The sequence below is a fragment of the Agelaius phoeniceus genome, chromosome 4 (assembly GCF_051311805.1).
Source record: "Agelaius phoeniceus isolate bAgePho1 chromosome 4, bAgePho1.hap1, whole genome shotgun sequence".
Classification (NCBI taxonomy): Eukaryota; Metazoa; Chordata; class Aves; order Passeriformes; family Icteridae; genus Agelaius; species Agelaius phoeniceus.
Genome location: NC_135268.1, coordinates 36,213,750 through 36,241,464, shown reverse-complemented (window position 1 = coordinate 36,241,464; position 27,715 = coordinate 36,213,750). Strand labels below are relative to the sequence as shown.

Genomic DNA, 27,715 nt, shown 5'->3' with positions numbered 1-27,715 from the left:
TGCCTGGGGTGTGTGCCGGTGCCCGGGGATGTGCCGGTGCCCGGGATGTGCCGGTGTCCGGGGGTGTGTGCCGGTGCCCGGGGATGTGCCGGTGCCCGGGGTGTGCCGGTGCCCGGGGTGTGCCGGTGCCCGGGGGGTGTGTGTCGGTGCCCGGGATGTGCCGGTGCTGCCGGCCCCGCGCGGTTCCCGGCGGGAGCGGCGGGCGCGCGCCTCTCCCGGTGCGGCGCGCGGCGCGGCGCGGGGCGGGGGCGGGGCGGGGCGAGGGGCGGGCGGCGCGCGCGGCGCGGGAGCGGGGCGGACGGACGGGCGGCCGCAGACGGCGGCGCGTGCGGGGAGCGAGCGGGCGCGGGGCCGCCTGTTCCGGCCGCGGCGAGGAGCGCGGGTGCGGGGCGCGCAGCAAGGTGACGGGCTGGGCTGCCTTCCCTTCCCCTTCCCCCGGGGCGCCGCTTTCAGGTGGGCGAGGGGGCCCGCCGCGGGCGGCTGTCCCGTCCCCCGCCGGCAGCCCCCGGCTGGGGTCGGGCTCGGGCTCCGCCGTGGGTAACCCCCCTGCCTGTGTTTCCTCTCGCCCAGATGCTCACGGCGGCGGCAGCCTTGGTGTGCGTGTGTGCAGCAGCCTGGTGCAGCCCGGCGGCGGCGGCGGCGGCCGGGGGCAGACCGGACAGCGGCAATTTTCTGGACGATAAACAATGGCTCACGACCGTCTCCCAGTACGACAAGGAGGTCGGGCAGTGGAACAAATTCCGAGACGTAAGTTCAGCCCTTCCACCCTGCCAGCCGGCAGCCGCGCCCAGCCCGCTCCCGCCGGTTCCGTTCCTGCAGGGTGTAGGGCATCCCTCGAGGAGCGGGAGCTGGGGTACAGCCTCAACTTTCCCCCTTCTCCCCGAATTTTAATTCTTAAATAATTGTCTGCGGCGCCTCGGCGAGGAGGCTGGGGGTCCCGCCGGGCAGCTCCCGGTGCGCTCCGCCGCGGAGCGGGCAGGAGCGCCCGGCGTGCCCGGGCCGTGCGGGGCACCCAGCCCGCACCTTGAGGCCCGGCGGGCCGGGCCGCGGGAGCCGCTTCCCGCCCTGCGGGGCGCCAGGCGTGGAGGGGGAGAGCCGCGTTCGTCCTCCCTCCTCCCGCTGCCCGCCCCGCTGCGGGAGGGGATGCGGTGGGGCGCGGGGCCGGGGCTCGCCGCTCCGCCGGGGCCCCCTGGGACAGAGCCCCCTCCGTCCCCCCGCCCTCCCCGGGCACCTGGCAGCAGCGGCAGCGGCCGGCACCGCCGCGTCTCGCCTTGCCCTGTCATTAGTGCCGGCTGGCAGGGCGGGGGAGAAGGGGCAGCGCTCACGGCCGGGTCTCGGTGTCGGGGGTGCGGGGCTTCGGCGCAGCGCTGCGCCGTGTCCGGAGCGCCGTGCCCGGAGCCCGGGAGCAGCAGCCCCAGCCTGACCCGAATCTCATCAGTTACGAAACCTGCCGCTGTAAGGTGGCTCTGTCCTCAGCGTGCTTCGCCTGTGCGCCTAGTTCGGGCTGCGTTTGCCGCAAGTTCAGTAAAACGCAACCTATTTTCAAAAGCCGTTCACATTTCTTTCAGTGGAAAAGCTTTTCTTTGAGCATCCAGTATCCTGCGTCCCTTGGTGTCACTTTTAAAAATCCGAATTCCAACCATGCAAAATCATTTTCTCTTTTCTTTACTGTTTAACATACTGGATTTTGATTTGGTGTAAAGCATTGATTTGGTTTGCAACTTCAGAGGCAACAGGTTTCTTCTTGTTCTACAGCCTGCTGGTGACTGCGGTTTGCTGTAGCAAAGCAAAGTAAATGTCTCCAATAAGTCTCTTATTTTTCTGAGACCTGGAATGTCTTGTGATGGATGTATTTTCTAGCTTTATGTCTGTGGGATGCTAACTTGGCTATTTATCTTAAGCAACTGGGAAAGAGCTACCAGAGTTGTGGGAGAACTTATTTTCACAATAGTTTTTATTATACAGCCTAATTCTGGTGTTTGAGAGCACTTCCAGTCAGTAGTCAGATATTTTTGTTTGCCTTGCATATCTTAAAAATAAAAGAGCTTAGGTTCATGTGAAAAATATTAGTTCAGTATGTCGTGCATTGGGACCTGTGATTTTGGGGAAAAAAAAAAAACAAGCGAAAATCTGGTGCTATAAAAATGTTCTAGGATTAAAGGCTGCTGCTAGAAAACTCCAAAATACAATCATCAGTTATGTTTTGTAATTGGGCAAAGTCATTTATGTAAGGACTAACCTGCAAGGCTGAGGAAGCTAAGTGCTCTCTAATGCCCGTCTCCTGGGTGCCCACTGACGTGTACTGTAATATTGGATATTAGCCAGATAATTTATTCTGTGACAAGTAGGTGTCCCCAAGGGTTTTAAGAGTGACTGCTTTGAGGAATACTGCATACTGATTCTTCTGAGGCAATTTGCAAATATGCTGGCTTATTTTTACACAGTGTGAGTTTTATAAGGCTGGTGCTTCAGTGAAGTGTATGCTTTTATTTCTTGTGCAGCATGCTTATGTCCTGCTGATTGGTACCCAGTCTGGAATATTTATTTAATATTACAAGGCTCTCCCTGTAAAGCATGGATGGGTAGTTTTCAGTAATTCATAACATATAACTGTAGACCACCCTCCAAAATTGTGTTAATCTACCTGCACAAGAATGCATTAGAAAAATATCTTGTAAGAACACTTATCAATTATCATACTTAAATATAACATGGTGGAGAAGTTTTGCCATCCTACATTTTTATAAAATTAGTAAATTTACTTGTGTGACTGTAATTTGTTGGTTTTGAAATTGTGATTAGCAATGTGATTAGTGATTCCAAAGTGGCCTCCTGTTAAGGAACAGGACAGCAGCATTTGAAACATGTGTAGGGGTAACTGTCTTGCAGAGTTAAAATCAAGGTATGCAAGGCCTGTGTTTGTAATTTAATTCTCTGGTCCGAGTAGGATATTTTTTGCAGGCTTTCGATACCCTACAGATGTAAGGGTGAGATGGAATTCTGGTGTGAAAAGAAGTATTTAAAAGCTTAACTTAAGACTTAACTGACAGGACTGATTAATGTGAAAGATAATGACCCTGACTTCTGGCTCATTGGCTCAGTTTCTTAAGAGCTTTAGATCACAGTGAGAAAGAACACAGTCATTCAGAAAGGGAGCCCTTACAGAACCTGCTAAACCAGGATATGATATTTTATTTATAAAAAGCCAAAAGCCAAGCCATCTCTAAACCTAGCTCTCTTAACGTACCCTAAAATGTCATTTTTGTCACTAAGTGTTATTAATGTGTGATTACTAGCTAAGATATTTTCAGTACTTTGTACAGGCAGAACTGTAACTGACTTTTCATTTCTTTTGAAAGATCTTGATAATTCTGACAAATCTGTTGCAAATAATGCAGTAGGTCTAGGCAAGAATTGTGCCTTAACATATAACAGTGGGAAACTAGATGTGTGTTAGAGGCTACCTACCTTCCCACTTCTTTTACTTGAGCAAAAATTGAGAATGGTCTTGTTTTTAAATAGGAGACTTTTCATCTTAAAGATGGAGGAGATGGGACGTGTCAAATACCATCTCCATTAAGTTGTATGTGCAAGTCAAACCATTTTGGGTTCCATACAAGGGTACATTTATTTGTGGGAGGAAGAGTTTTCAACCCCATCTTGTGCTGCAGTCCAGTTGCTGAGTAGCTGCAACTATTCACATCTGTCAGTAAAGTAAGTCTCAGGGTTCATGTGTTTATTAAGGTTTTCCAAGCTGCCTGGTTAGGCTGCTTCAGCAGCCAGTGCTGTCAGGATGCTGGGAGGTTCTAGCCCATGGGAATGGATCCTCAGTTTATTTCAGGCTTGGGAGCTGAGGCTTTTCAGTAGATGCTGTTAGGGAAATCTTCTTCATTCATATTTTGTTATATTGATAGTGCTTTGTGGTAATGGTTTTATCTATGATGATAGCACTAGACACTTGATAAATATATATACATATACTGCAGTTTGTCTGAAATAAAGATTATTGCTTTTGAAAAATGTGATTGAGAAATGGCATTACATTTATGCTCTCCTACTTTGAGCATCCTAAATCTTATCTAGCAAACCTTCATTACTCATAATGCTGTAAATCTGTGGAGAAAAACAGAGTATTGGAATATAGCAATTATTTTTCTCTTTCTGATTACTTTCCAAATAGTGGTAGTGTTTTTAATCTTAGAACAAAACAGAGTGGCTTTGTCATTTAAAATCATTTTGTCTTTTTATATCTTTCAAGTCAGTTGGACAAAATTGCATACAACCTTAGTTGTCTGTTGTATCACTACTGAAAATCTTTCACGCTTTTTTCAGAAATTTTAATTTTAATTTCTTTAAAATACAATGAAGCAAGGTTCTATAGAGTAACTAATTTTAGTAATTGATATTTGTAAGGTGTCTTGTGCATTTGTGTTCATTAAAAAGACTGTATTTTACATGGTAAATTTTATTTGCAGCTGGAAGAGAGATGTTGGGTTTTACTTGCTTGTTAAAAGCAAGTTAAACGAGATATATACCTTTTCACAGGTCAAAATTTAAGTGATTGCTGTATTTTCAAATTTAAGTTGATAAATGAGTTCCACAACTCAACTGTGTCATAGTATTGCTACAGAATAATAGGGTTGGTTGATCATTGTAACCAGCTGCATCATACTATAGCGTTAACTATCATCCCACCATCTTAATATCAAGGGTGCAGAAAGTAGAAGAAAATTGAACAGACTGTAAAACCAAACAGCTAGGAAGAGGAAGTTTGCACTGGTAGTACTCCTTTTTACTCTGCTTTGCTGTGAGGTTTTCTCACATTGACCATTGAATGTGTTGCCTTCTACATGTGGCAAGTTCGGGCAGCTTGGCTTCCCAGAGGAGTCTTTTGGAAGTATTTAAAGAGTAAGTTTTTTCAACATTAGTGAAAACTAGACCTCTGTGTTTAGAAAGGAGATAAATTAAACATTAAGTCTCCATAGCAATTCAGAATAGCCAGCATTAATTATTCCCTTGTCTGTTTTGGAGGTTTAAGGCTTCTCAAAAACGAACACTGCCCCTCAGTTAAGCTCCATGCCAACTGTGCGTTACTGTTTTGAGCTGAACATCTCTGTGTGGATCACAACTACATCTTTGTACAGTTGAGAAAGCCAAAGGCCCTTTTAAAGGGGATTCATCACAAGTTCTTTGCACTTTATTGTGGGATTACCATGTAAATATTCAGAAGGTTTTCATGCTTTAAGAGTGGAGTACCAGTGACTTTACTTGAGGAGGAGGAGGACTTTTGTTCAACAAGATTTTTGCAATGGACAAGAAGCCCTCATAGTTTATGGAGGATCCTAAATGTACTTTAGAGGAAGTCAGTATTTAGGACTGGATAGTGCATCAGTCATGGTCTTTTCTCTAACTCATGTTAACTCATTAGTTGTGAAAAATGTTTTGGTGGTCTTATTTCTTCAGTACTTTTTATAGTTCAGGGTAAAAAACCTTATTATTGGGTTATTGGGTATAGCAGCTCTTTTACAGCATGCATATGTCATGATCATGATGTCAGGAGAAAATGCAATTGAAAACATGAAAGATGAGCTGCTTTTTTGTGTTGCCTTAAACCTAAGTTAAACCAAGATCTTGTAATAAAGTTACTTTTGCAAATAGGGCTTTGAATCTTTTCCACATGCCACTGTTAGCTGAAACTAGCACTTCTAAAGTAGTGTCAGTCCCTTTTAACCATGACTTACTTTGTATGACCTGAGTTTTATTAATATGGTGAAGGAGGAAAAATTTTGAAGCCTAGGAGGTCTGACAGAATAAGTATTTTGTACCTTCACCTGTAATTACTGCCTTTGAAATGAAGCTTAATAAGGACTTGACTGCTCTTTTTTAAACTGTAAAATATGGGAAAGTGTCCGGAATTTGTATTAATTTTAATTAATTAGGAAATTTAAGAAGCTATTGAATTGTTCATAACTTCTAGATAGAATGTAACAAATTATAATGGGAAAGAATAATGCAAATCTTAATTTTTCCTTTCTTCTGTGTTATAGACAAAAGTGTCTAATTTTTATGTGCCTTTAATTCATTCTCGAGTATGGATTCCTGTTTTCTTTTGCAGATTACTTTTCCTATGGTCTGCTTTTGCTGCCTGTTTCTAGTGCCAAATACTTTTTTTGGCTGAAAAGGCAGAGTCTACTAATCTCAAGCTATTGTTAACACTGAACTCCTAAATGTCTCTTGGAAGGCATTAACTTGGAAGCTCTTTATGTAGCTGACGTTTAGAAGTTAAGTAAATGGTAATGTGCTTTTCCTTAGATTGCCCTCATAATCTAAAGTAAAGCTGATAACATTGTTTCATCTTATCTTCATCTCCTTTCTCTGAAGAATAATCTTTATTTTATATGCTGTAGGTTATTTAGTGGCTATGGATACCCAGTCTTCTCTTGTCTTTCCATTAAATCTTATTGGGATTGACTCTAGCCATCTGTGCTTATTATGGTGTAGTATATATAGCTTTGTAATTCACAAATAGATGGTAACAGTAGCAGAAACTGCATAGGCTATCTTGGCTTTACAATCTGAAGGGAAAGATGCCTAAGAGGTTTTATAGGGGGTGGCAGAACATAGAAAACAGTGGATTGAGCAGAATTGGAATATTTTTAGACTGACACCATTAATCCTTTTTGCCTATCTCCTTTGTTTCTATTAATTCGTGGTAATTGAAGCATTTGATGTAGCTCTCTGCAGAAAAGAGAAATAATATCTTGGATTATTATGTTTGCAAGTGTTGGTCAGTTTCTGAGTGTGGCTCCCCTGACTGAGTTGAAGAAGTTGTCTGTTGTTTCTGTGTCATGTCCATGTTGTCATGACTCTTGGTGTGTCCATGTTCTCCCTGCATGCCCTCCCTTCCCTGCCAGATATGCCAAAGGAAAAAAGAAAACCTTTCAGCAACTGGTACTTTTTTTTGGAACCTAGTTTTAGAGCAACTCCCATGTATTCAAGCCTAAGGAAGCTTTTATTCTAACCACAGTATTTCTATCACTTTTTTATCAGTATTGAAAAAATACTTCAGTAAAATAGCTGTAGTTTTGTTTTGTGCTAATGTTTCTAATGTAGACCTTTTTAAAAATTTTGATATTGATTTTGGAATGGTGTTTCTCCTATTGCTTGTTGTTTTTCTATTATCCTATTTTTCTGAACTTGACATATTTTAATAGTAACTATTGATCATTTCCTTTTCTGCATCTCAAAGTCCTACTATGTCTAATGTTAAAAATCTTGCCTGTTTGCTTTAGAAACAAATACTATGGAGGCCATGCTAGTAAATGCCAGCATAGGGGATTGTATTAAATGTTTTTGTAATTTTCATATTTCTTGAAATTTTATTTCTGAAAGAGAAAAGGTAGTGGCTTGTTATATCAGTGATCAGAGCTTCACTGGGCATTCTTACCTAATTTGAACAACCTTTAGTTATTTGTTAGATTTTTTTTTAATGGTTTTTCACTTCTACTTTCCCATTTGACACTGATAGATGGCAGCAGAAAAAATTATGTAGGAATTAATGATGTACCTAAAAAAGGTGGTGCAGTTTAAGGTAGTAACCTTGGACAGGACACAAGGAGAGATAGAATGAAATTATAACCCATGACAAAGCTTATCACATTATGATGAAGATGTGGTATCACTGCTCTGTTACTATCTTTGCAAGTGGCTGCTTTAACAGAACACAATAGGAGAATGGGTTAAAAAGATTGAAATAATTCAAAATTTTTGGTACTTCACTACTTCCAAAAAGTATTATTTTAATATGTTGTTATTAAAGACCGTCCAGTGCTTGACATTTTGCTGCAGAAAATTCTTCTGAATTAATTTTTTATTTTCCTGTGTGATATATAATCATTGACTCAGAAGAGACTGTCAGTTTGGAGCTTGTTCAGTATCTCTCTAAAAATGTCTGCAAGTCATCAAACAATTTTAGGTAGTGCACTTACACTGGGGCCTATATGCAACTGAAAACAAACTCCTTTGACATTTTTGAGCTTGCTCTTGATGATGAAATTCATTCCAGTTGTTAAATCTTTGTAGCATAGCAGTGAGAAGTACAGAAGTTAGTCCTTGTTATATGCTACTGCATGTGAAAAATGATGTGTTCTACCAGCTGTTCATTAAAGCAGCAGGAAGGTATTAATATGAAGAGTGTGGGGATCTATATTTAATGATGCATATACGTTTTGAGGGTTTGGCAGGGCTTGTGTTGGTGACTGTAACATCACTTTAGGAGAAAATCCAAGCAGTGATTCTTAGAAGTGAAAAGAATAGACTGGTAGGTACAGGAGCAGTGACAAGAATCCATTGTATAACGTGGCCTTCCAGCCTTTTGCGACAGAGCAAGTTAACCACTTTAGTCAGGCTTAGAAAGTCTGTGTCAAGCTCTGAGAATTCTTGGTATTCATAAAGTTTAGGGCCAGAGAAGACCATTGGATTTGATAACATGCTTGCCTGTGTATAGTGGCTTATTTACTTATATCCTCACACATTATATTGCACCCAAAAATTCTTCTTTGGCAAAAGCATTTCAGGTTTCAGCAATCTTTGTGTGCTACTGGTACAGATAAAGGTTTGCTCTCTAAGGCCTGCACTATGAGGGAATTAATTAGCTGCAATATTCCCAGATGATCTAGGCAACAGATTTATGCTGTTTTGCAGAAGAGTAAGGAAGATCCCCATTTAAATTCATACTGGTCTGATCTGAAAGTGTTTCCTTTTTGGCCCAAATACGAAATGACTGGAATAAGTGCTTGATTTTTCTTATGCTAATTTGCTATTTCAAAGGATTTCTGTTCTACCATCTTCATAGCGTTTTCTTGTGTGTGTTGTCAATAAAAGCCAATTGCTTTTATGTGAAAAATCACAGTTGATGTTGAAACTTGTTGCAAGCCAATTCAAATCTTAAGGAAGATAGAGAAATGGCTTCAGAGTTTTCATTATGATAGTCCCCACGATACGTACTTTTAATCTGGTTTTCAAGTCTTTAAGCGTACTAAGAAATAGGTAGGCAATCTTTTTTCCAACATTCAGGAACAAAACCACATGAATGTGAAGAGCTCCTACTTTACAAAGCCAGCAAAGGGCTGTCAGATTGCTAACTGTATTGCAAATAGTGCACAATATTTCATATGTGAACTGGATTAAAGCACACTAAGTGCATAACAATTTTTCTAAATCTTACTCAGTCTAGCATTTCTCTCCTAAACTATTAAACTGTTCTGTTTTTCACACATGTGCTTATTTTTACAGGTGTATATATTTAACTTTATTCAGGACTTCTTGGTAGACAGTTACAAGGTCCTGTTTTGATGAACTCTGGTACTTGAGGCATGAGGGGACAGAATTTTTTTACACTATTAAGAAAAAGACTCAATTACATTTGAAAAAGAAGCAATTAGTTCCACCTGTAATATCCACTGATATTTCTGGGCTCCTCAAAAGAAAATATCCTCTCAAAGCATGCAGGGATATATGCCCAAAACTGCCTTGTAGTCACTGTAAGTAATGTCTTAGCCAATTTAAATGTAACATGATTATGAATCATGAGATTTCTCTCTGAGATCTGTGGGTGAAGTCTCATAAGGATGGAGAGGGAGGGATATGCAGAAGTAGAATTAACTATGTAGATTTGTACTGACTGAATAAGATAGACAAATAAAACCTCAAAATATTTCAACATTTTTCACTAGTACTGAATGTGGATTTATAAACTGGGTTCTACACAGTGGTAGAACTGTGGTTTGGACAAAAGCTACCATAACCTTCTGTCTTTGCTTGCTTTTTTCCTATGTTGAATGTTTACAATTCCTATCTTTCCTTTATTCATTCCTGTGTAAAAATGATAGTTTCTTAGGGTGTATGAAACTATCACTTTTTTCCTGCAAGCTTTCTAGATTTGGATTGTAGCACACTCTGTAAATAGAATTCTGACATTTTTGAGTACCATAACCCATTGGAAGACAATGTCATTTTTTCCCCCAGAAGGTTTTAAAGTATTGATATTTAGAGTATTTGATGTCCAGCACATGGAAAAGTTGAGCTACTGTGTTGGGTGTTTTTGTTTTGTTTTTTTTTTAATAAGTGAATGAGGCTATGTGTGTGGGAGGGCACACACATCCTTATGCTAACTGGTACCTCAGATCAATAAAAATGTAAAGTGATTCTATGCTGTCTATCCCTCATTTTGTGGAGCAAAGTACCTCAAAGAATGTTAGAAGTATTTTATAGGTCCAACCCCACCATGTCTGCAGTTTTATCTTACCATTTGATACTCCATTGATTGCAGATCATTTTTGGATATATACTGAAGGTGACATGGGTTTAACAATGTTTGTGGTGTGCAGAATGAAGTAATTCTGAATTCATATCTCAGATTTGTGAGGCAGTTATATGCAATAGTTTCAGCTCACTGACTGGAATAACTACATCTTTTTTTACATTCCTATAAATATCACATAAGAACAAGGCAAGTATTGCTACAAACATGTAGAGATTATCAAGAAATGTTTGTTTGAACTCCAGCTTCTCCAAGAAAGGTGGGAGAAGTTATAAAAATAATACTTAAAGAAAATGTGAGAAATTATTCTGTGAAGCAAAGCTGATGTTGTTTCTAACAGTGCTTATCTGATTGTAAAATGTGATGGCATCTTACATAGTCAAGGTTTTAAAAAGATCCTTCTTGTCAAACTCTTTTAGCTGGAAAGTAAAGGAATCTTGAATTTTTTTTACAATTGGACTGTGGCTTTCCAGCCCAGTTTGATTGTAGTTGGACTATTCAACAGCATGAATGTTAGGAAATCTTTTTCCCTAAAATATTGTAAATTGCTGTCAAACCTTATTAATAATAAAGAGTTCATCTGGTTAGTAATATCTGTTTAGTGCTGCTTCTTCCACAGATATCTGTGCTTTTTAGTCTAATGCAGATAAAGGTTAGTAATTTGTACGTGCTTAATTCCCAGATACACAGATCCTACTCTTGCTTTGTTATATCAGAAAGATGTTTTGTTTTTTTTTAAATTACCAAAAAAATTACTAGTTGAAGCTAGAATTTCTATAGCTGTAAAATTTTTCACAGTATTTATACAACTGAGTTACAATATGTCAATAGGCATCATTCATTTATACTGCATTAAAACAAATTTAAGCTTGAAAATGAAGTATTTTCAGATTTCACAAGTTAATTTTTCAGTTATTTTAACTTAGGTATCTGTAACCAAACAGCTTGCTCATTAGAACAAAAAACCTGCCAAGAGTAATCAAGCATAGAGATGAAACAAAAGACATTATGATGTATTATTTTATGTCTCATGTTGATCAAGAGAAGTGGTTGATTGAAGGCAAATGAAGGAAAGGAAATAATCTTCATAATGCTGAATTAATTATAATTTCAAAGGGATGTGTAGTCAGCCAACCTTAGAACATCTGAATTGTTAAAGGAAGTTGTTCAAATAGTGTATTTTTAAGGACTTTCTCAGGAAGTGAAACATTTCTCCTTGAAGATTTAGGGTTGTTTTCTTTTTCCCATTTTATCAAATCTTCATTGGATTTCTCTGGGATGATGCTGTATTAGTCTGGATCTGAACCTGGTTTTCAGGGACTCTTGTCTAATGGAGGTCACTGAGGATATGTTCACTGATGTTTGTGAGAGATGGAACTTTGCCAGTCTGCTTATTTGAAATCATTATTTGACCATAAAGTCTACAAAACAGGCTTCTGGATATATTTTGCATCTTTGAAAAATGGAAAGAAAGCAAACTTGAACTGGAGAAGAAACTAAGTTATCCAATAAGTCCTTTACATTAGAAAAACCTCTCTAGTGGTATAAAGTAGTATAAATAACAAGATTATTGTGTGGGGATTTTTTTCTTTTATTTTTCTTTTTGCTTTTAGAGGTATAAGAGAATTACAAGTTTGTTGCAACTTATGGAGTACAATGAAAACATTTCTTTATTTTGTTAAGTTACTGTATTTGACTGGGGATTTTATTTTCCTTTTCAAAAAGTTATTTTCCTGAATAAGTTGTTATTCTACAGCTCTTCCCCCTGCCTCCCTTCTTCAGCCATTTGCAAGGTGTAGGCACAAAAAAATCAGTTTCACTGACCTGAATCGAAGTACTTCATTTTGGCTAATTAATCTTCAAGGATTTCTGTTTGTGTATTTGAATTCTGTGTCTGATTGATTTGCTGTGTTGCTTCATGGAAGTGTAGGTGCCCCTGTGCTTCCTTTACATGCCCAGCTCCTGCAGAGAATTGCAGATTGTATGATCACTCTGCTCTCCCCTTCTGCTGAATCACATGTTGCACTGTGCAGAGCAGCACAGAAAGTCAAGGAAATTGGAGGCTGACAGTTATGAAGTAGAAATAAATAAAGTCAGACAAGCATTAAAAAAGCTGCACAGTGCATAGCAAGACAATAGTTCTGAGGCAAGATTTTCATCCTGTATCAGAAAGGCCATTTATATAGATAATAATATTGTTATAAACTAAAGCTGAGTAACCTCTTTTGTCAGAGGTATTAAAGCATCTGTTGCATGGCTTAATTCTGTGGAAAATCACAGGGCTGATGGCAAAACAAAGCACTGGGATGGATTTACACAGTAGCTGTTTCTTGCATCTGGTGCTAGAGTAGATTGATCATCTGGCATCATTAATTCCTGGATGTCCCAAGTAAGGTACAAGTCTGTAAGCAGAACAAGTCAAAACCAGGTTTTGGTAAGATATACCATTGTGTAATTATAACTATATTATTTGAAGTCTGTATTTAATCTCTGTTCATATTATGGTATATCCTGCTTAAGTCTTAAGTGAAGTTCTGTTACACCTGTCTCAGATTTATTTTCTTAATAAATTACTCAATCATTTGATGTTTCTAACATTTGTATTTTTCCCGGATCTTTATTCAGAAATCTGCTAAGCTATTTATTTCCTTCCTTGACTAGGCAAAACAATGGGTTGTTAATGTTTACATATTGTCGCTAAAATAAAAATATTTGTCACTTTCCTTTTATGGCATTCACCAGAAAATTAGAAATGAGGGTAGAATGACATGAAAGTCAAAATTTTATTGCTCTTATATCAGCTGTAGGGATTTGCAGCAATTATTTTATCTATGTGGAGATTTCTTTCACACTGGTCACAGTGATAAATGTCCCTTTCTATTCAACCTCTACACCAGGTTCAAGTCCCTGGTCAGTCCCATAAACACCTCAAGTGTTGTTTGGAGTCTCCAGGCAAGAACCAGTGATTTTATGCCTTTTCTACACCAGTTTATTTTTATGTATTTGGTATGAAGGAACTGGACAAATGGGTGAAGGAAGAATTTCTTCCTTTTTCAACCTGGATCTAAATAATCAAGATCACTCCTGCTGTAACCAGTTAAATGCATGAGACTATAAACTCTGAAACTGAAGGTCAGCAGCACCAGCCATCCTTGGGGGCTGGAGTTAGTGAGCATGCAAATTGCCTGCCCTCCCTGAACCTGGATGAGTGGAAAGCTGGGCAGTACAGTTGCATTGTATCAGAAATAGAACATCTTATCTAAAAAACTCGAGTATCAATTCAGCATTCCAGATCTTATCACTTAGGCCATGAATTTGGAAGAATTTTTTTGTCATTTGATGGTTTTTTTTTTGTTTTATTATCAATTTAGAAGGAATTATATACCTAATTTTTAATATAAACCAGGGCAGTTTGGCACAGAAAATGTCCTGTAAAAAACTATATTGTTCACTGGGACAAAGGTTTAAGAAGTAATTGAGTTATAGTGGATTAAAAAGAGGTGAAGGGTTTTACTCCAATAGTGTAAAATTAGTTAAGGACTTGATACTGTTTTTAGCTGTGTATTGCTGTTCTGAGTGATTTTTGGCTTGAGTTGTTAGGAACAGGTATTTGTAATGATTGGCTCCCAAGTAGATTAGTAGGACAGGGAAGAATCCTGAAATTTCAAACACTAAGTATTAACTTTCTGAGAAAAGTTTGTCTTAAAAAATAACACAAATATGAAATAATTATTCCATATTGTCCTTTGATTTACTGTTTCTCACCTAGTTCTTTGTCATTGCTCAATTTATGTTCTTTTCTCTCTATTTACTTTCTTGCATGCAGCAATTAAATTGGCATTCTTGGGAGAAAGCTTAAGAGCAATTTAGAGGGTTTCTAAAGAAAAATCACGGTTTATTATCACATGAGTATTGTTTCATGATTTCTTCTGAGAATGGAACAGCACAATTTGTAAACCAATATTCAGCCAAAGGCATTTAAGTACCCATTCTTACCCTATGGATGTCTAGTTACCCTCTGTAGGCAGCCTACTATGTGTGTTTGTTTGGAGAAGTGGAATTTATGTGATTCTTTTACTAGATCAGATTCCAATTTCTAGGAGTAAGTATTTTACTGCACTGAAAAGAGCTTGCTTATTTCCTTAAATCACTTAGTAACCCAATGAAAATAAGACTGAGTGCCAAGTCTTAATTTTCACTGCAACCATTAATGTTTGAACATCACTAATGTTTCATCCTGGAACATCAGTGATAAAATGGTCAGGTATAATGATTTGTTAATATAGCATTATAAAGGTTATATTATAAGATTCAATTTTCAAGTCCAATACCATTGACCAATACTGTGATACAGGTTGGTATCAGTCTTAGAGGGGATCTGACACTGGATTTCTCAGTTTAACCAAAGTGAAAGTGCAGTCATCCTAGTTAATCACCATTGGGACTGATTTCTGCATACTGAATTTGAATATCTCACATCTGGAGTGCTCTGTGTTCTATCCAGCAAAGAGTTTAGGGCTGTGGCTAATGTAAGCCTGGGAACGAGCTTCCTGTGAAATCACTTGCTGTGACTCCATTAAGTAAGATTATTAATTTGTGTTAAGATCATTACTATCTGGCCAGTTTCTATTTTTGCTGTTAATTCCAAAAGTGTATTGTTTTTTAATAGATGAAATGGATGAACTGTTTGCTTTTGGCATAGGTAATGCCTTACTGGTGGGTTTGAGATGACAATATTACTTGGACATTTCAGAAAGCTAAGCTCCGCTACTTTGGAAAGATTAATTGTAGCACCAGTTACTTTGACAGTCTAATTCACATTTCATACACAGAGAAAAAGGAAATATGATAAACTGTCAAACTACTGGAGTGTCTGAAATTATTTGGTTCTTTTTTAAGAAAGTGTTAAAACCACTGTATTTTTTGACCACTAAAATTTGCAAACTTCTTTTAAATTAAGTTTCCCATTACTGATGTAGTGTAAGTACCCAAAGCATAGAGTTTGTGGAGGGATCTGCTGTGCAGGAACAAAAAATGTTAGTGCCAGTAAATACCAGATCAGGTGTGTCAAAACATGTAGATTAATTTTTAGATAGTTATTTGCAGGTATAACTAGCCTGAGAAAACACTATCCTTTTCAATTTTAAAAAATTTATTCAAGACGAATATACATCAAAAAACCCAAAATCTTTTCAGTAGTTAACGTAGCTTATCTTATTTGGACATGTTTCAAAATTTTATGCTAAACAGCAAAGCTAAAAGTGAGATTGTGTTAGAGTTTAAGATGGTACTCAGTTTCTGCAGCTTCAGCTATGTATCCCATCTTTTTAGTGTAGTCTTCTGTGCCTAAAAATTCTGTATTTCCTTTTTATCTGGACACAAGCCACTCAGCCATTCCTGTGACGTAGCTCTTTTAAAGTTAAACATTTCTGTAACACACAAATCAGCGGTTTATTTTGAACACTGGCTTACAGTACGTGAACTGTAGAACTTGCCTTGTTTGTAAACTTACTTCTTCTGCAGATGTGTAGGTCTTTCACAATAGCTTGCTGAAGAATAAGCAATAACTAATCAAGAGCAGCAGGAATCAAGAGCATGACCTCAATTTTTTTATATCCTAGGGGAGCACTTACTATATGAAATGTAACTTGAATATCATGAACTATGGGCCAGGTGTCTTTTAGAAGCCAACCCCTGTAGTTTATGTGCTTGCATTCAGCTAGAGCTGCTACTCTGAAAACGCTATTCTGAAATAGATTTGTATGTTTTTTGGAGTAACTTGGGAAAGTTTTGTGTTGGTAAGAAATTGTTTCAGGTTCTGTAGGGCTATTGATGAATTCAGCAGAAGATGAAAGTAGCTTTAAAACAGAACACGTGCAGAAAGCACTCAGTTTCTAGATAGAAAATAGCCTTATCCAGTGGGATTTCCCTATCGTTTTCTTATAAAATGTGGACTTTTTTGATGTAAAATTAATTATTTTCAGCAAATCTGTTGATTTTTGCTGGAATGTTTGAAACTGTAAACAGTCAGTTTGTCTTCATTACGACTTTTTTCGTAGGAAGTGAAGCTAGAGAAATGTGGTATGGAAAGTTAGTTGCATGCTCATGGACTTAGTAGTATTAACTGTTACACAGCACTACCAGTGAGAAAAAAAAATCACCAGAAGTACTGTTTGTATGTGAAACAGTACGGGTTGTAGTGAATTCAAGGTAGAACTCTGACCTAAGAACAAAAATGGTGTACTCTGTCACACTATGGACAAAAGCCCTCTAAAATACCAGATGTGGTAGAACTAAATGGGTGGTGTATTGCTCTGTATGAGTGCTGTTAGGCACTTGCAGTTCTCACAGTTGTGAGTTGTGTAGTATTTCACAATACCACAGTATGTTTGTGTTTCTTGGTGGTTTCTGTCAGTGCCTTGCTGCCCCACATCACTGATTTGGAGCAAAAGTGTGATACTGCAGTGTGGTTTGACAATAGGCATCATATTTTTTGATGGATTTTGGTGATATGTAGAGATGTATGTCATTCTTAGCTTGCATTTTAAAAATGCCCAATGAACTGAAATGACTGAGCAACCAATGAAGCAGAAACTTGCTGCGTGTAATTAATTAAGTTTTCTTGTTATTAAGTTAACATTTGGATTTGGTTGCTTGGTGAATAATTCTTTAACATACCTAGTCTATTTAAAGGGACAAAATAAATATGCTTAGTATTTTCTTTCTGATTTTAAGATGTAATTTCATATACTTTACATCTTCATATATTTTACTGATAGTTTTTATTGGTCTGCTACAATGTTGTCCATATCTTTGTGTCTTGTGTTTACTTTCGTGTTGCTTTATTAGGTAACTAATGGAACAAAAGAGGCTGAGTGCTTCTCTAGAGGAAACAGGAGAATAAAATGTTGATATATATACAACAAGCACTAGAAGGATATTCTCACTGATGTAAAAAATTATAGCAACAGGATGGTAATTTCTTCATAGCTGGATTTTTAAAGCCAACGTTAGGTGTTTCAGATTTATTTAGGCATAAAACAGCAGGGCAAATATGGGGCTGTTTGCAGGAGGAGCAGGTTTTTTTAGTGTGTGCATATATATGCACATAGTGGATTTTTTGGTATAAAATTCCTTTGACTGTTAGGTCCTTTGACTGTAAGTCTGAGACATTTATATTCTTCTTTTTTTTTAGACTGCAAGAAAAAAGAAAGATGAGTTTGGATGCTCATTTTTGCATCTTCTGTAATTCTAATTACAGAGCTAAATTCGAGGAAAGGTTGGTGTAAGTTCTTTTTATGGTATACATTGCCACATATGATGTGGCAAAAGTTTGTAGGAAAATTAAAAGTTTTTTTTATTTATTGGTTTTGTTGGCTTTTTTCTTTTGCAGTCAAAAATTGTAAGTTTGCATTGTTTTGCTTTAAAAGGACTCTTGCAAAAATACTGACTTCTTCAGTTTGTCATGTGTATAATTAAAACTCTGGTCTCATGTAGAAATATTTCCTTTAAGTTGTGAATACCAGGAAGAGTTAAATCAGTTTCTGATAAATCCACAACATATTATCCTTGCTGTATCAATTTTAGTGAGTAAAGAGAGAACCTTGGAAGAACTTTTCTCTCCAAATGAAAATGGAAGATCTTACTAAAACTCTATTTGCTTTAAAAAAATATATTTGTCACCAGGGCATCTGTCACTCCTATGGATATTAATTTCTACTAGGCACTTTTTCTATCAGTGATGGAAATACATCTTTGAGTTTCATGTTGAAGTTGCAGAAACAGGTAGTATTTTTCTGAAGTAAGAGTAATCTTTTAAATTGAGTCCTGATTACAAAATTGCTATCAACAACTGATACATGTATATGATGATTAATGTAAAATAAGTAGGTATAGAGAGCAAATGCTTCAGCTGTTCCTTCTGGTAGCTCCCTGTGGAGAGAGTAAAGGTGCATCTAGGTGGCAAAATGCTCTCAGGAGATGCATGTAATGAGTGAGGCTATGGAGGTAATAATAATAATAATATAGAAATAGCATAACTCTAGTAATGCAGGGCAGTAAATAAACAAGTTTATCCTATTTCTGAGCAATGCCTAAAAAAGCAATGTATGCTCACACTTTCAGTGATTTTAGTATTTGAATTTGGTGTGCAGAGGTGATTAGAATAGATCTGTGTGTTTCTTTGACCAAAATATGTAGTTTTACATATTTTATGTAAATATGCACTTTTTTTGGTGTAAAAGTGCTTAAGTGCCTTTGTATGATGTAGCTTAATATAAACCTCATTTTTACCACCTCCAAGTGCAAACTTAATGCAGAACAGTTAGCCAGCTTGCTTGTAGGCAGGAGTTAGTCCATTGAGCTTATTTTTGAACAACACCCACTAAACAATTGCATGTATCGTAGTAGCAGGAGGTGTATTACTGCTGCTTTCTGAAACCAAAAAAGCTTCAGTGGCAATGTTGTAAAAGTAGATTGTTGGTGTGCAATAATTTGGAGGCAACTGAAAATCACTGCTATTATTAAAAACATTCCAAATATATTTAGCTTATTCATTGTTAAACCTGAAACTTGAAAAAAATATTTTGGTTGTTGATGTCCTGTTTCTTTTTACTTTGTAACTAAATTTTAATTCAAATGAAAGAGTAAAGAAAGTTTTTTAAAGAATGTATTTGACACATTTCAGATTTTTTTTTTTCTTTCAGTAATGCTCAGAGCTCTCCAAAGGCTTATGACTATCAGAGAAAGAGCTCATGCAGATCAGGGACTCTTTTTACTAATGCTATTCATAAATCAGCTATACTGCTACAGAAACTTTGGTATTTCAGCTGGGACTTAATTTAGGACCCCTCAAAGGTTAGAAGTGACTATTTTTTGATTTTCAGAGTGCATGTTTTTGTTGAATCTTTTTATTCTAGCAACTGAAGTAGGTATGAGAGGAGGAAAGAGTCCTTAATTTCTGGGGGAAATTTAATTAGGCATTTTTTGGCCATGGTTAACCTCACTTCTGAGGTAAAGAATGAAGAGCAAAGAGAAGGATTAAGTTGAGAGAGGAAAATAAGTGTACACACACTGAAAACATTAAAATAGAAGGGAGAGATGGTTTTTTTCCTTGTCTGTTTCTGACAGTGATTGGAGAGAGGAAAACTACAAACTGAGTTAAAGCATTGTTTGGGATGTTCATATGCTCTGCTATGTATGCACATAATATTTAAGTAATTTGCCTGTTGAGCATCAAATTGGAGCAGCCTCTTTCTGTTGATGTGTTTCTTGAAGGTTCTCAAAGATAAAGCAGCGTAAGGGAAATTGGCATGTGTTCAAATACTATTAGAGGTGTAATTTAATTTGCTTAAGGCTGCTGCATCTCCCCATTTCCTGCAGGATAGATGAGGAGCTCGACCCCAAAGTACCAAAATGAAAGATCACAGTTAGGAAAAAGCACATGATTGAGATTGGATATTGTTCTCACTGTTCCATGACACTTTATTATTATTATAAGAGTATTTAAAACAAGCTTAAGACTCCTCAAGTGTGTACATAATAGTCTTGATATAATTTCTGTTAAAGTAGGAGGTACTAGTTATTATTACAGTAGCCTTTCTACTTTGTTAACTGTGCTCCTGTACATTAGACTCTGTTTTCCGTTTTTCATTGTGAACTATCTGGAAATGGAGGAATTAGTAGGCCATTTTTAAGGCTTTTAAGCCTTTCAGCATTGATTAATGTGACAGTTGAAGGGAGAGAAATTTTGCTTAAGTTTTTCTCCTGAAAGGTCATCCCTTTTCCACATACTTTGAGCTGTAATGAATAGGAAGAGTTGTTTAAAATGGATACTATACTTGTTTGAAAGGGCAAATCTGCTGTGAGTAAAAATTCTGCTTCCCAAGTGCCTGAGTTTCTCAGGAGGTGTTTCTTCACTTTCCTCCTGGTATGAGCCTTTTAAAACTATACCTAAATGTCTTTCTCCCTCCATCGAATCACTAAGAATACGGTTCAGGGAGGAGTAAATTGCTAGCATTATCATCAGAGGAATGAAAAAACTTCAAGCTCTAGATGGCCATGTTATTTTTGCTACCTAGCTGTTACCATCTCTGCCTTAAATCACATCATGTGGTGTGTGCAAGGTCTGTGCTCTGTTCCTGTACATCTCTAACCCTGGTATTTTGGTCTGAAAGTGTGCACTAAGCACAGCTGCAAATAGTAAACACTTGATTTACTTTTGCTATACCAAGATATGAATATTTTACCAATGTTTCTGTCTTTCCTGCTCTTAAATTTCTTTCCTGTTTCCCTCCCCATTTCGTGCATGCTGATTTTTTTCTTTTTGTCATTTACATGATCACATGTGGCAATGGTCAGTTGGCAGAAACTTGTCGTGTCAAATTTCCCAGTGCTGAATAATTCTTGGTAGGATTGCTCTGGATAATTTCCACTGTAGATAACTATTAGTCTATTACTCTACAATAATTTGTTGTCTTTCTTCATAGCTATGAATGTATTCTTCATGGAGGACTTTTTCAACTTTAATCTCGTGTATTCCTCATGGAGGACTTCAGCTTTAATCTGAAGTCAATTACCTGGAAGCTTCATGCATTTATTTCTTTTACAAAGAAATGGGTAAAAGAAAGAGTCCTGTGATAAGGCAAGAGAAAATTTTAATTTTTCTTTCAGAAAAGTTTTGGTAAAGAAATAGAAGTGAAGAAAAAAAGCTATTCTTTTCTATAGCCCATCATGATTTCTATCATTATTTGTATCTTTGCCATTGGGATACAAATCCTTAAAAGCTGAGATAAAGGAAAGAACCAGTTCAAGAGAAGTTTTGATAACAAGAATGCTGCTTTTCAAGGATGTGCAGTTCCTCATGGATAGATACATATATCACCCTAATAGTGGAAAAATTTTTGAGAAATCTTCTTTGTATAACTTACATATCTTTATGTGTTAATTTTTCCATTAAAATTATTACTAGGCAAGAAATAAAATTAGGAAAAAATTAGAAATAAAATTATGGCTTTTGTTGAACTAAGAAGACTGTTCAGTGCTGGGACACTTACCTTGGTTCCTTAAACAACCAGGAATTTCTTTCCCCTTATTTTTCTTACCTGATTTCTATTCTTACATTTCAACTATTTCTCTTTTTCAAGTCTTGTAAATTATGAATATTATTTTCACCAGCACCTGGGGCTAGACATTAATTTGTCTTTCCTTAGGAATAGACTGTAAATTAGATATTACTATGTTACAAGGGGAGATAATGAATTGTTTTGCCTAGAAAAATATCAACATTAAAGATTTTTCAACAGTTTTTTCAGAAAAAAAAAGATGTAAATGAACTATTTTTGCTAGCTTGCAGAAAGCCAATTCTGATGGAGGTTGAATCAACTGTGATAGTAATGTATTGTTTCTTTTTGTGTGGAGTTGCTTAATATTCCAGCTTAAAACTGCTACCTTGATTTAAAAGGCCATGGTAGTGCAACTGGAAGGGATAAAATGGTGCCAACAAAAAGCATTTTGCCTCTCCCATTCCTTCAGAAATAGCCATGTTTGGAAAAGTAGTGTTGTATTTTTGGGTAAATTTTGCAAAACAAGGAAAACTTGTAGATTGTCCAGGTAAAACACTGCTGGGTTTGTGTGTTGGATGATAATCAGGGTTTCCTTGCTTGGCCAAATAACTACTGAGTAGTGAAATGGTTATTCAGAATGTGAAGCTGGGACTCATCTTGCCTAACTGCAGTAGTGTAGAAGCTTGGCATAAGCATATTCTCTGCAGACTTGATTTATATGGCAAGTGGAGACAGATGTCTGCTTTAAACAGTTTTTTTGTTGTGATTTTGTGTGTGACACATCGTCCTTTCAAAGTGGTCACCTTTTTCTGTCAGGAAGGCTAATTGTCCTAGGTGCTTTGTACAGATGGAACAACTGATTTTGAAATGCTAAAATTAGGTACAAATAGTCTCTAATTTTAGTTGTTTTGTACAAGTTGATGGAAAGATAGTTCTTTGTTATTCTGTAAATTCATCATTTGAAGAATAAAGTATTGAACCTGCATATGTGTACATTATTTTATTTTTATAGTGCAGCATAATACTGCTAAAAGAAGTTGGAAACCTTTAACGCTGACATGTATAGCTATTATGTAGTTACTAAAAATTAAATTATTTTCTTTCATCATTCTTCTACTTCAAATCATGTTTGAGGTTATTCCTAAAGAATAAAATAGAGTTATCACCTACAGGAACTTTTCTGGATTTTAATTTTTCTGTCCTTAGGTGTTCAGTAAAATTGTTGGTGACTTGATATACTTTATAAGCAGTTAATACCTTTTAATGACCACAGCTATGTTAGAGAAGATACATTATATCCTTTTAATCAATTGTTTTTCATTTCTTGTCACAGAGGTGTCCAATAGAATAGCTAGTTTAAATGTGAAATATTGCAGTGTGTTTTATATATGGTGGAGCACTGATAAAGGGCATGACCCCGAAATTCTTGGCAATATTTGGAGTGCTTAAGTGTGCTGTGGGCTGCTCCTTGAAGGCCATCCTGGTTAATGTACTCTGGATATGAATGTCTCAGAATGCTCTTTCCCTTGCCCCACGTGCACTGTGTTACAGCACTTTCTCTGAAGGAGCCATAGGCATGTATATTGTCAAAAAAATCTGTTTTTGCAGTAGTGCTGCAGTCTGCAGAGTGGGTGTTGGTTTCTCCAGGGAGCTACAGCAAGAACATTCTTAGGTGTGCTGTGGTTTGTTAAGGAAGTGTAGCTTTGTTTGAGTGACAGAATTGCTCTTCTGTCACTCAACTCACCACATCCATTTATATTCCATAGTTTCAGGGAGAACCTTCAAAAGCTGCTGATCGGAGTAATGAATTAAAGGATTGGTAGTAAATTCTGAAGAGGAAATGAAAACAGATAAGGCCAGAGTTTAAAAAAACCCCTTACTTCATAAGTTATGTGAAAAGAATGCAAATATGAGGTAAAAAATACAGATATATCCATGCATAGGAATGCCAGAAAGGAGAAAAATCTGAAAACAAGAAAGAAAAGGCAAAAAATTGAAAACAAGAAATGAAGTAAACAAAACACTTTGTGTGTATTAGCTGCCATATCCAGTAATCTAGGGATGCATATGCAGTATTTATAAAGTAAATAATGTAAATGCGAAAAAAATATTGTAAACCTGTAGGCTTTGCACTACAACTCTTTTTTTTGAGTAAAAAAAGAGAATTCCCCAGTGTATTAAACTACCTATGCAGAGATAAAAGCTTGAGATTTTAGCCCAGAATGCCCCAAACATTGAAAAAAGCAGATGTCATGACTATTTCACCATGTTTTCTGATATGAAGCAGCTTTCACTGCAGATATTTTTTCTTGTCCTACATAGCCTTAGCCTGAGAGGCAGTGAGAGTCCAGGGTATGAGTTTTCTGAATGTAGAGTGTTAAGTAAGGGACTTTGTTTTTGAAAGGGGCATGGGACTGAAGGCAGAGGCATCAGGCTAAGGATGGTTTTTGGTGGCTTATTTACACCTGAAACATCCTAACTAAAAAACATTCTTTCTCCTTCAGCTAAAATGGAAGACAGGTGTGTGAGTAGTTCTTTTAGCAAACATTCAGTGATTTGAATTTATTTTTCTAGCTAGTCAAAAAGTCTTTTATTGTGGACTATAAGAATGCTTGTCTTTAGCTTATAAAATTAAAGTGATTTTGGGCAGCAGGATATACTCAGGAAGCTATTCTGGAAAGAAGAATCCAAGTAGACTGCATTATATGTAAAATAATTTTAAAAAGTAATTTGAGTGCATTAAATGGAAGCTTTTCTTAATGGAGTAAAGTGAGCAAAGAAATTTTGAACAGCTGGGAGTACGTGCTGTTTTAAATACACAGCTTTTGTACATGCACGTGAATTAAAATTGGTGCTCTGTATTGCTCAGAGAAATTAAGATATTAGTATGATCATCAGTGATTTTGTGTTTAAAAGGTAAGGATAATTGGTACTGTACACTGCAGGAAAATCTAAGAGTTTGCTTTTTATTTCTTTGGTGTTTCTTTCAGATGAATTTAGATATGGAAGGGGTATGTTTGGTCACAGGCTTGCTAAACTGGTGAAGGGAGCTTTTGAACTAAACTTTCTGGGAAAGGGGAACTGCAATACATCTTAACACTTTGCTACCAGAGCTAGAGGAGAAGCCAGAGGCTGGAGAGGGGGTGCAGAGCAACACGAGAGGATCTCAAGGGTGGCACAAAGGAATTCCAGTCAGGAGGTCAACTTCATAGGGGCCCAGCTTAGATGCCTCTATGCTAGTGCACGCAGCGTAGAATTAAACAAAGAGTTAAATGTGTGCACACCTGCAGAGAGGTGATCTTCCTGGCATGACAGAGATCTTTTTTGTTAGCTCCTGTGACTGGAGTGTTGGAATGGAAAGATCCAGGCTTTAGGAAGACAGGCAGGGGGAGGTGGGGAAGGGGTGTTGCTTTCTGTGTCCATGGCCATCTGGAGTGCATGGAGCTCCCTTAGGGGCAGATGAGGAGCTGACTGAGAGTCATGGGTCAGGATTAAAGGGAGGGCAGGACAGGTGACATTGTAGTGGGGCTGCTACAGGCCTCGTGACCAGGAAGACCAAGGGGATGAGGCCCTCTATGGAATACAGATAGGAATGGCCTCATTTGAACACATCCTGGTTCCTGTGCAGGACTTCAACCAACCCAGTACCTGCTGAGGGACAGCACAGCAGGGCATAACCATTCCAGAAGGTTCCTGAAATGTGTTGATGACAATTTCCTTCTCCAAGTGATAGAGAAGCCAGTGAGGAGAGCTGCTCTGCTGAGCCTTATTCTAAACTACAAGGAGGATCTGATGGGGAATGTGAATCTGAAGGGCAGTGTTGGCTGCAGTGACCATAAAGTGGTGGAGTTCAAGATCCTTAGGGCAATGAGGAAGATGCACAGCAAGCTTGCTACTCTGAACTTCAGGAGAGCAGAGATGGCCCTCTTCAGGGATGTGACTGGCAGAGTACCTTGGGATAAAGCTCTGGAGGGAAGAGGAGCCCAAGAAAGCTGGTTGATATTCAAGGATCACATCCTCCAAGCTCAGGATGCATCTCAACAAACAAAAATTTGGGCAAAATCACTGAGAGGCCTGCATGGATGAGCAGGCTGTTCCTTGGTAAACTCAAACACAAAAGGAAGCCTGCAGAAGGTGGATGCAGGGATAGTTGGCCTGGAAGGAAAACAGAAATTGTCTGAAGAGTCAGAGATCAGATGAGGAAAGCTGAAGTCCTTGATAAATTTAAATCCAGCTAGGGACATCAAGGGCAACAGGAAAATCTATCACTGGTAAAAGAAAGGCTGGGGAAAGTGTGGCTTCTCTCAGAAAGGAAGCAGGGAACCAGGTCACACAATATGTGAAGAAGGCTGACATACTCCACAACTGTCTTGCCTCAGGCTGGCAAGTGTGGCAGTCACACTGACCTGAGTTGCAGGATGCAAAGGCAGAGCCTGGAGGAATTAAGAACCACCCACCGTAGAAGATCAGATGTGAGACTTTCTAGGGAAACTGAGGGTCCATGGGACCTGATGAGGTACAGCTGTGGGTCCTGTGGGAACCATCCAAAGAAGTGGCAAAGCCACTGCCTATCATATTTGGAGAAGCTGTGGCAGTCTGGTGAAAGTTCTGGAAAAGGGGAAACTTAACCCTCATTTGTAAAAAGGTAGATAAGGAAGACCTTGGAAACCACAGGTCAGTCAGTCTTACCTAAGAGTCCAGGAGAAGTTCCTCCTGGAAACGGAGTGATTTGTGACAGCCCAAATGGCCTTCTATGATGGGATGACAATGTTGGTGGATATAGTAAGAGCAACTGATAGCACCTCCTGAGAACTGTGAAGAGCATATGACACTGTCCAACATCGTCATCTCTAAACTGGAGAGGCGTGTGCGTGGTGGTTGGATCACTGAGGGGATCAGTGTAGTGGGATAGAATATAAGAAAATAAAGATAGTGCAGGAAGTATTCTCACCCCTAAGGAGTTGCAGTTGGGCCAATTAACAAAGATTAGGAACAGGCCTGACTTTAACAGGCCACAGCTGTAACCAATGAGAAGAAGAGTGCTATAAAAGAGTGGGGTGGCTGCTTGAGAAGGGAACTGGAGTCAGTTGGCTGCTTTGTGAAGAAGAAAGAGTCAGTGCTCTGAGGGGCTGCCCATGAGAAACAGCAAGAAGGTATGGAAGTTTTGCAATAGGAGACAACAGTATGGAACCCCTGCAGTAAGATGACAACAGATCAGGAGTTAGCTGGATGGCTGCTCTGAAAGGGTTGTGGCCAACATCTTGATGTCCAAATGGAGAAGACTGACATTCCTCTGGGGCTGGTGTTGGTACTGGTGCTGTTCAGCATCCTTGTTATTGACATGGACAGTGGGATCAAGGGCTCCCCCAGTAAGTTTGCCAACACCACTGAGCTGTGTGGTGTGATCATAATGCTGGAGGGAAGGGATGGCAGGCATCCAGAGGGGCCTGGACAGGCTTGAGAGATAGGCTTGTGTGAACCTCATGAATGAAGTTCAGCAAGGCCAAGGGCAAGGTCCTGCACCTGGGTTGCTCCACCCAAGCACAACCACAGGCTGGGTGGGGAATGGATGAGAGCACCCTGGGGAGGGCTCGGTGTGTTGGTGAATGAGAAACTCAACACGATCCATCCATGTGTACTTTCTGCCTGGAAAGCCAGCCGCATCCTGGGCTGCATCACAAGAAGCATGGCCAGCAGATTGAAGAAGGTGATTCTCCTACTCTAGTCTACTCTCATGATACTCCACCTGGGATGCTGCATGCAGGTCTGGGCCCCCCTGCATAAGAAGGGTATGGATGAGAGGGAACAAGTCCAGAGAAGGGTTGTGGAAATGGTTGAGGTCTGAAGTGCCTCTCCTGTGAAGACAGGCTGAGAGAGTTGGGGTTGTTTAGTTTGGAGAACAGAAGGCTCTACAGAGACCTTAGAGAAACCTTCCAGTACATAAAGGGGGCTGCAAAAGAGCTGGACAGGGAGTTATTACAAGGGCCATGTAGTGATAGGAGAATGGGGAATGGCTTCAAAGTGAAAGGGAGGAGATTTAGACAAGATGTTAAGAATAAATCCTTTACTGTGAGGTGGTGAGACACTAGAAAATGTTGCCCAGAGCAGCTGTGGATGCCTTATTCCTGCAAGTGTTCAATGCTATGCTGGACAGGGCTTTGAGTATCCTGGTCTACATAAAGGTTCCCCATCTGTGGCAGGAGAGTTAGACCCAGGTGACCTTTAAGATGTCTGGCATCCCAAAACATTCTGTGCTTCTATAGTATCTTCTAGTTTTTGAGTGTTCTAGCAACCTTTTCAAAAATCTGACTGGGATAAGAAGTGTTAGCTT

The 27,715-nt window shown here is 38.8% G+C and overlaps 1 protein-coding gene across 3 annotated transcripts in view; it reads left to right on the top strand.

Moving 5' to 3' along the window:
- The first annotated feature begins 269 nt into the window (after positions 1-269).
- The window catches only part of SPOCK3 (SPARC (osteonectin), cwcv and kazal like domains proteoglycan 3), a 165,661-nt gene continuing 138,215 nt past the window's right edge, over positions 270-27,715 (top strand). For 2 of the 3 annotated variants that reach the window (XM_077177279.1, XM_054632779.2), the window contains exons 1-2: positions 270-401; positions 571-747. In XM_077177279.1, the coding sequence (XP_077033394.1) occupies positions 571-747 (177 nt within the window). In that variant the 5' untranslated portion in view covers positions 270-401. Of the gene's footprint in view, positions 454-570; positions 748-27,715 lie in introns of all 3 variants that reach the window. The other variant, XM_077177278.1, reaches the window with a different exon arrangement.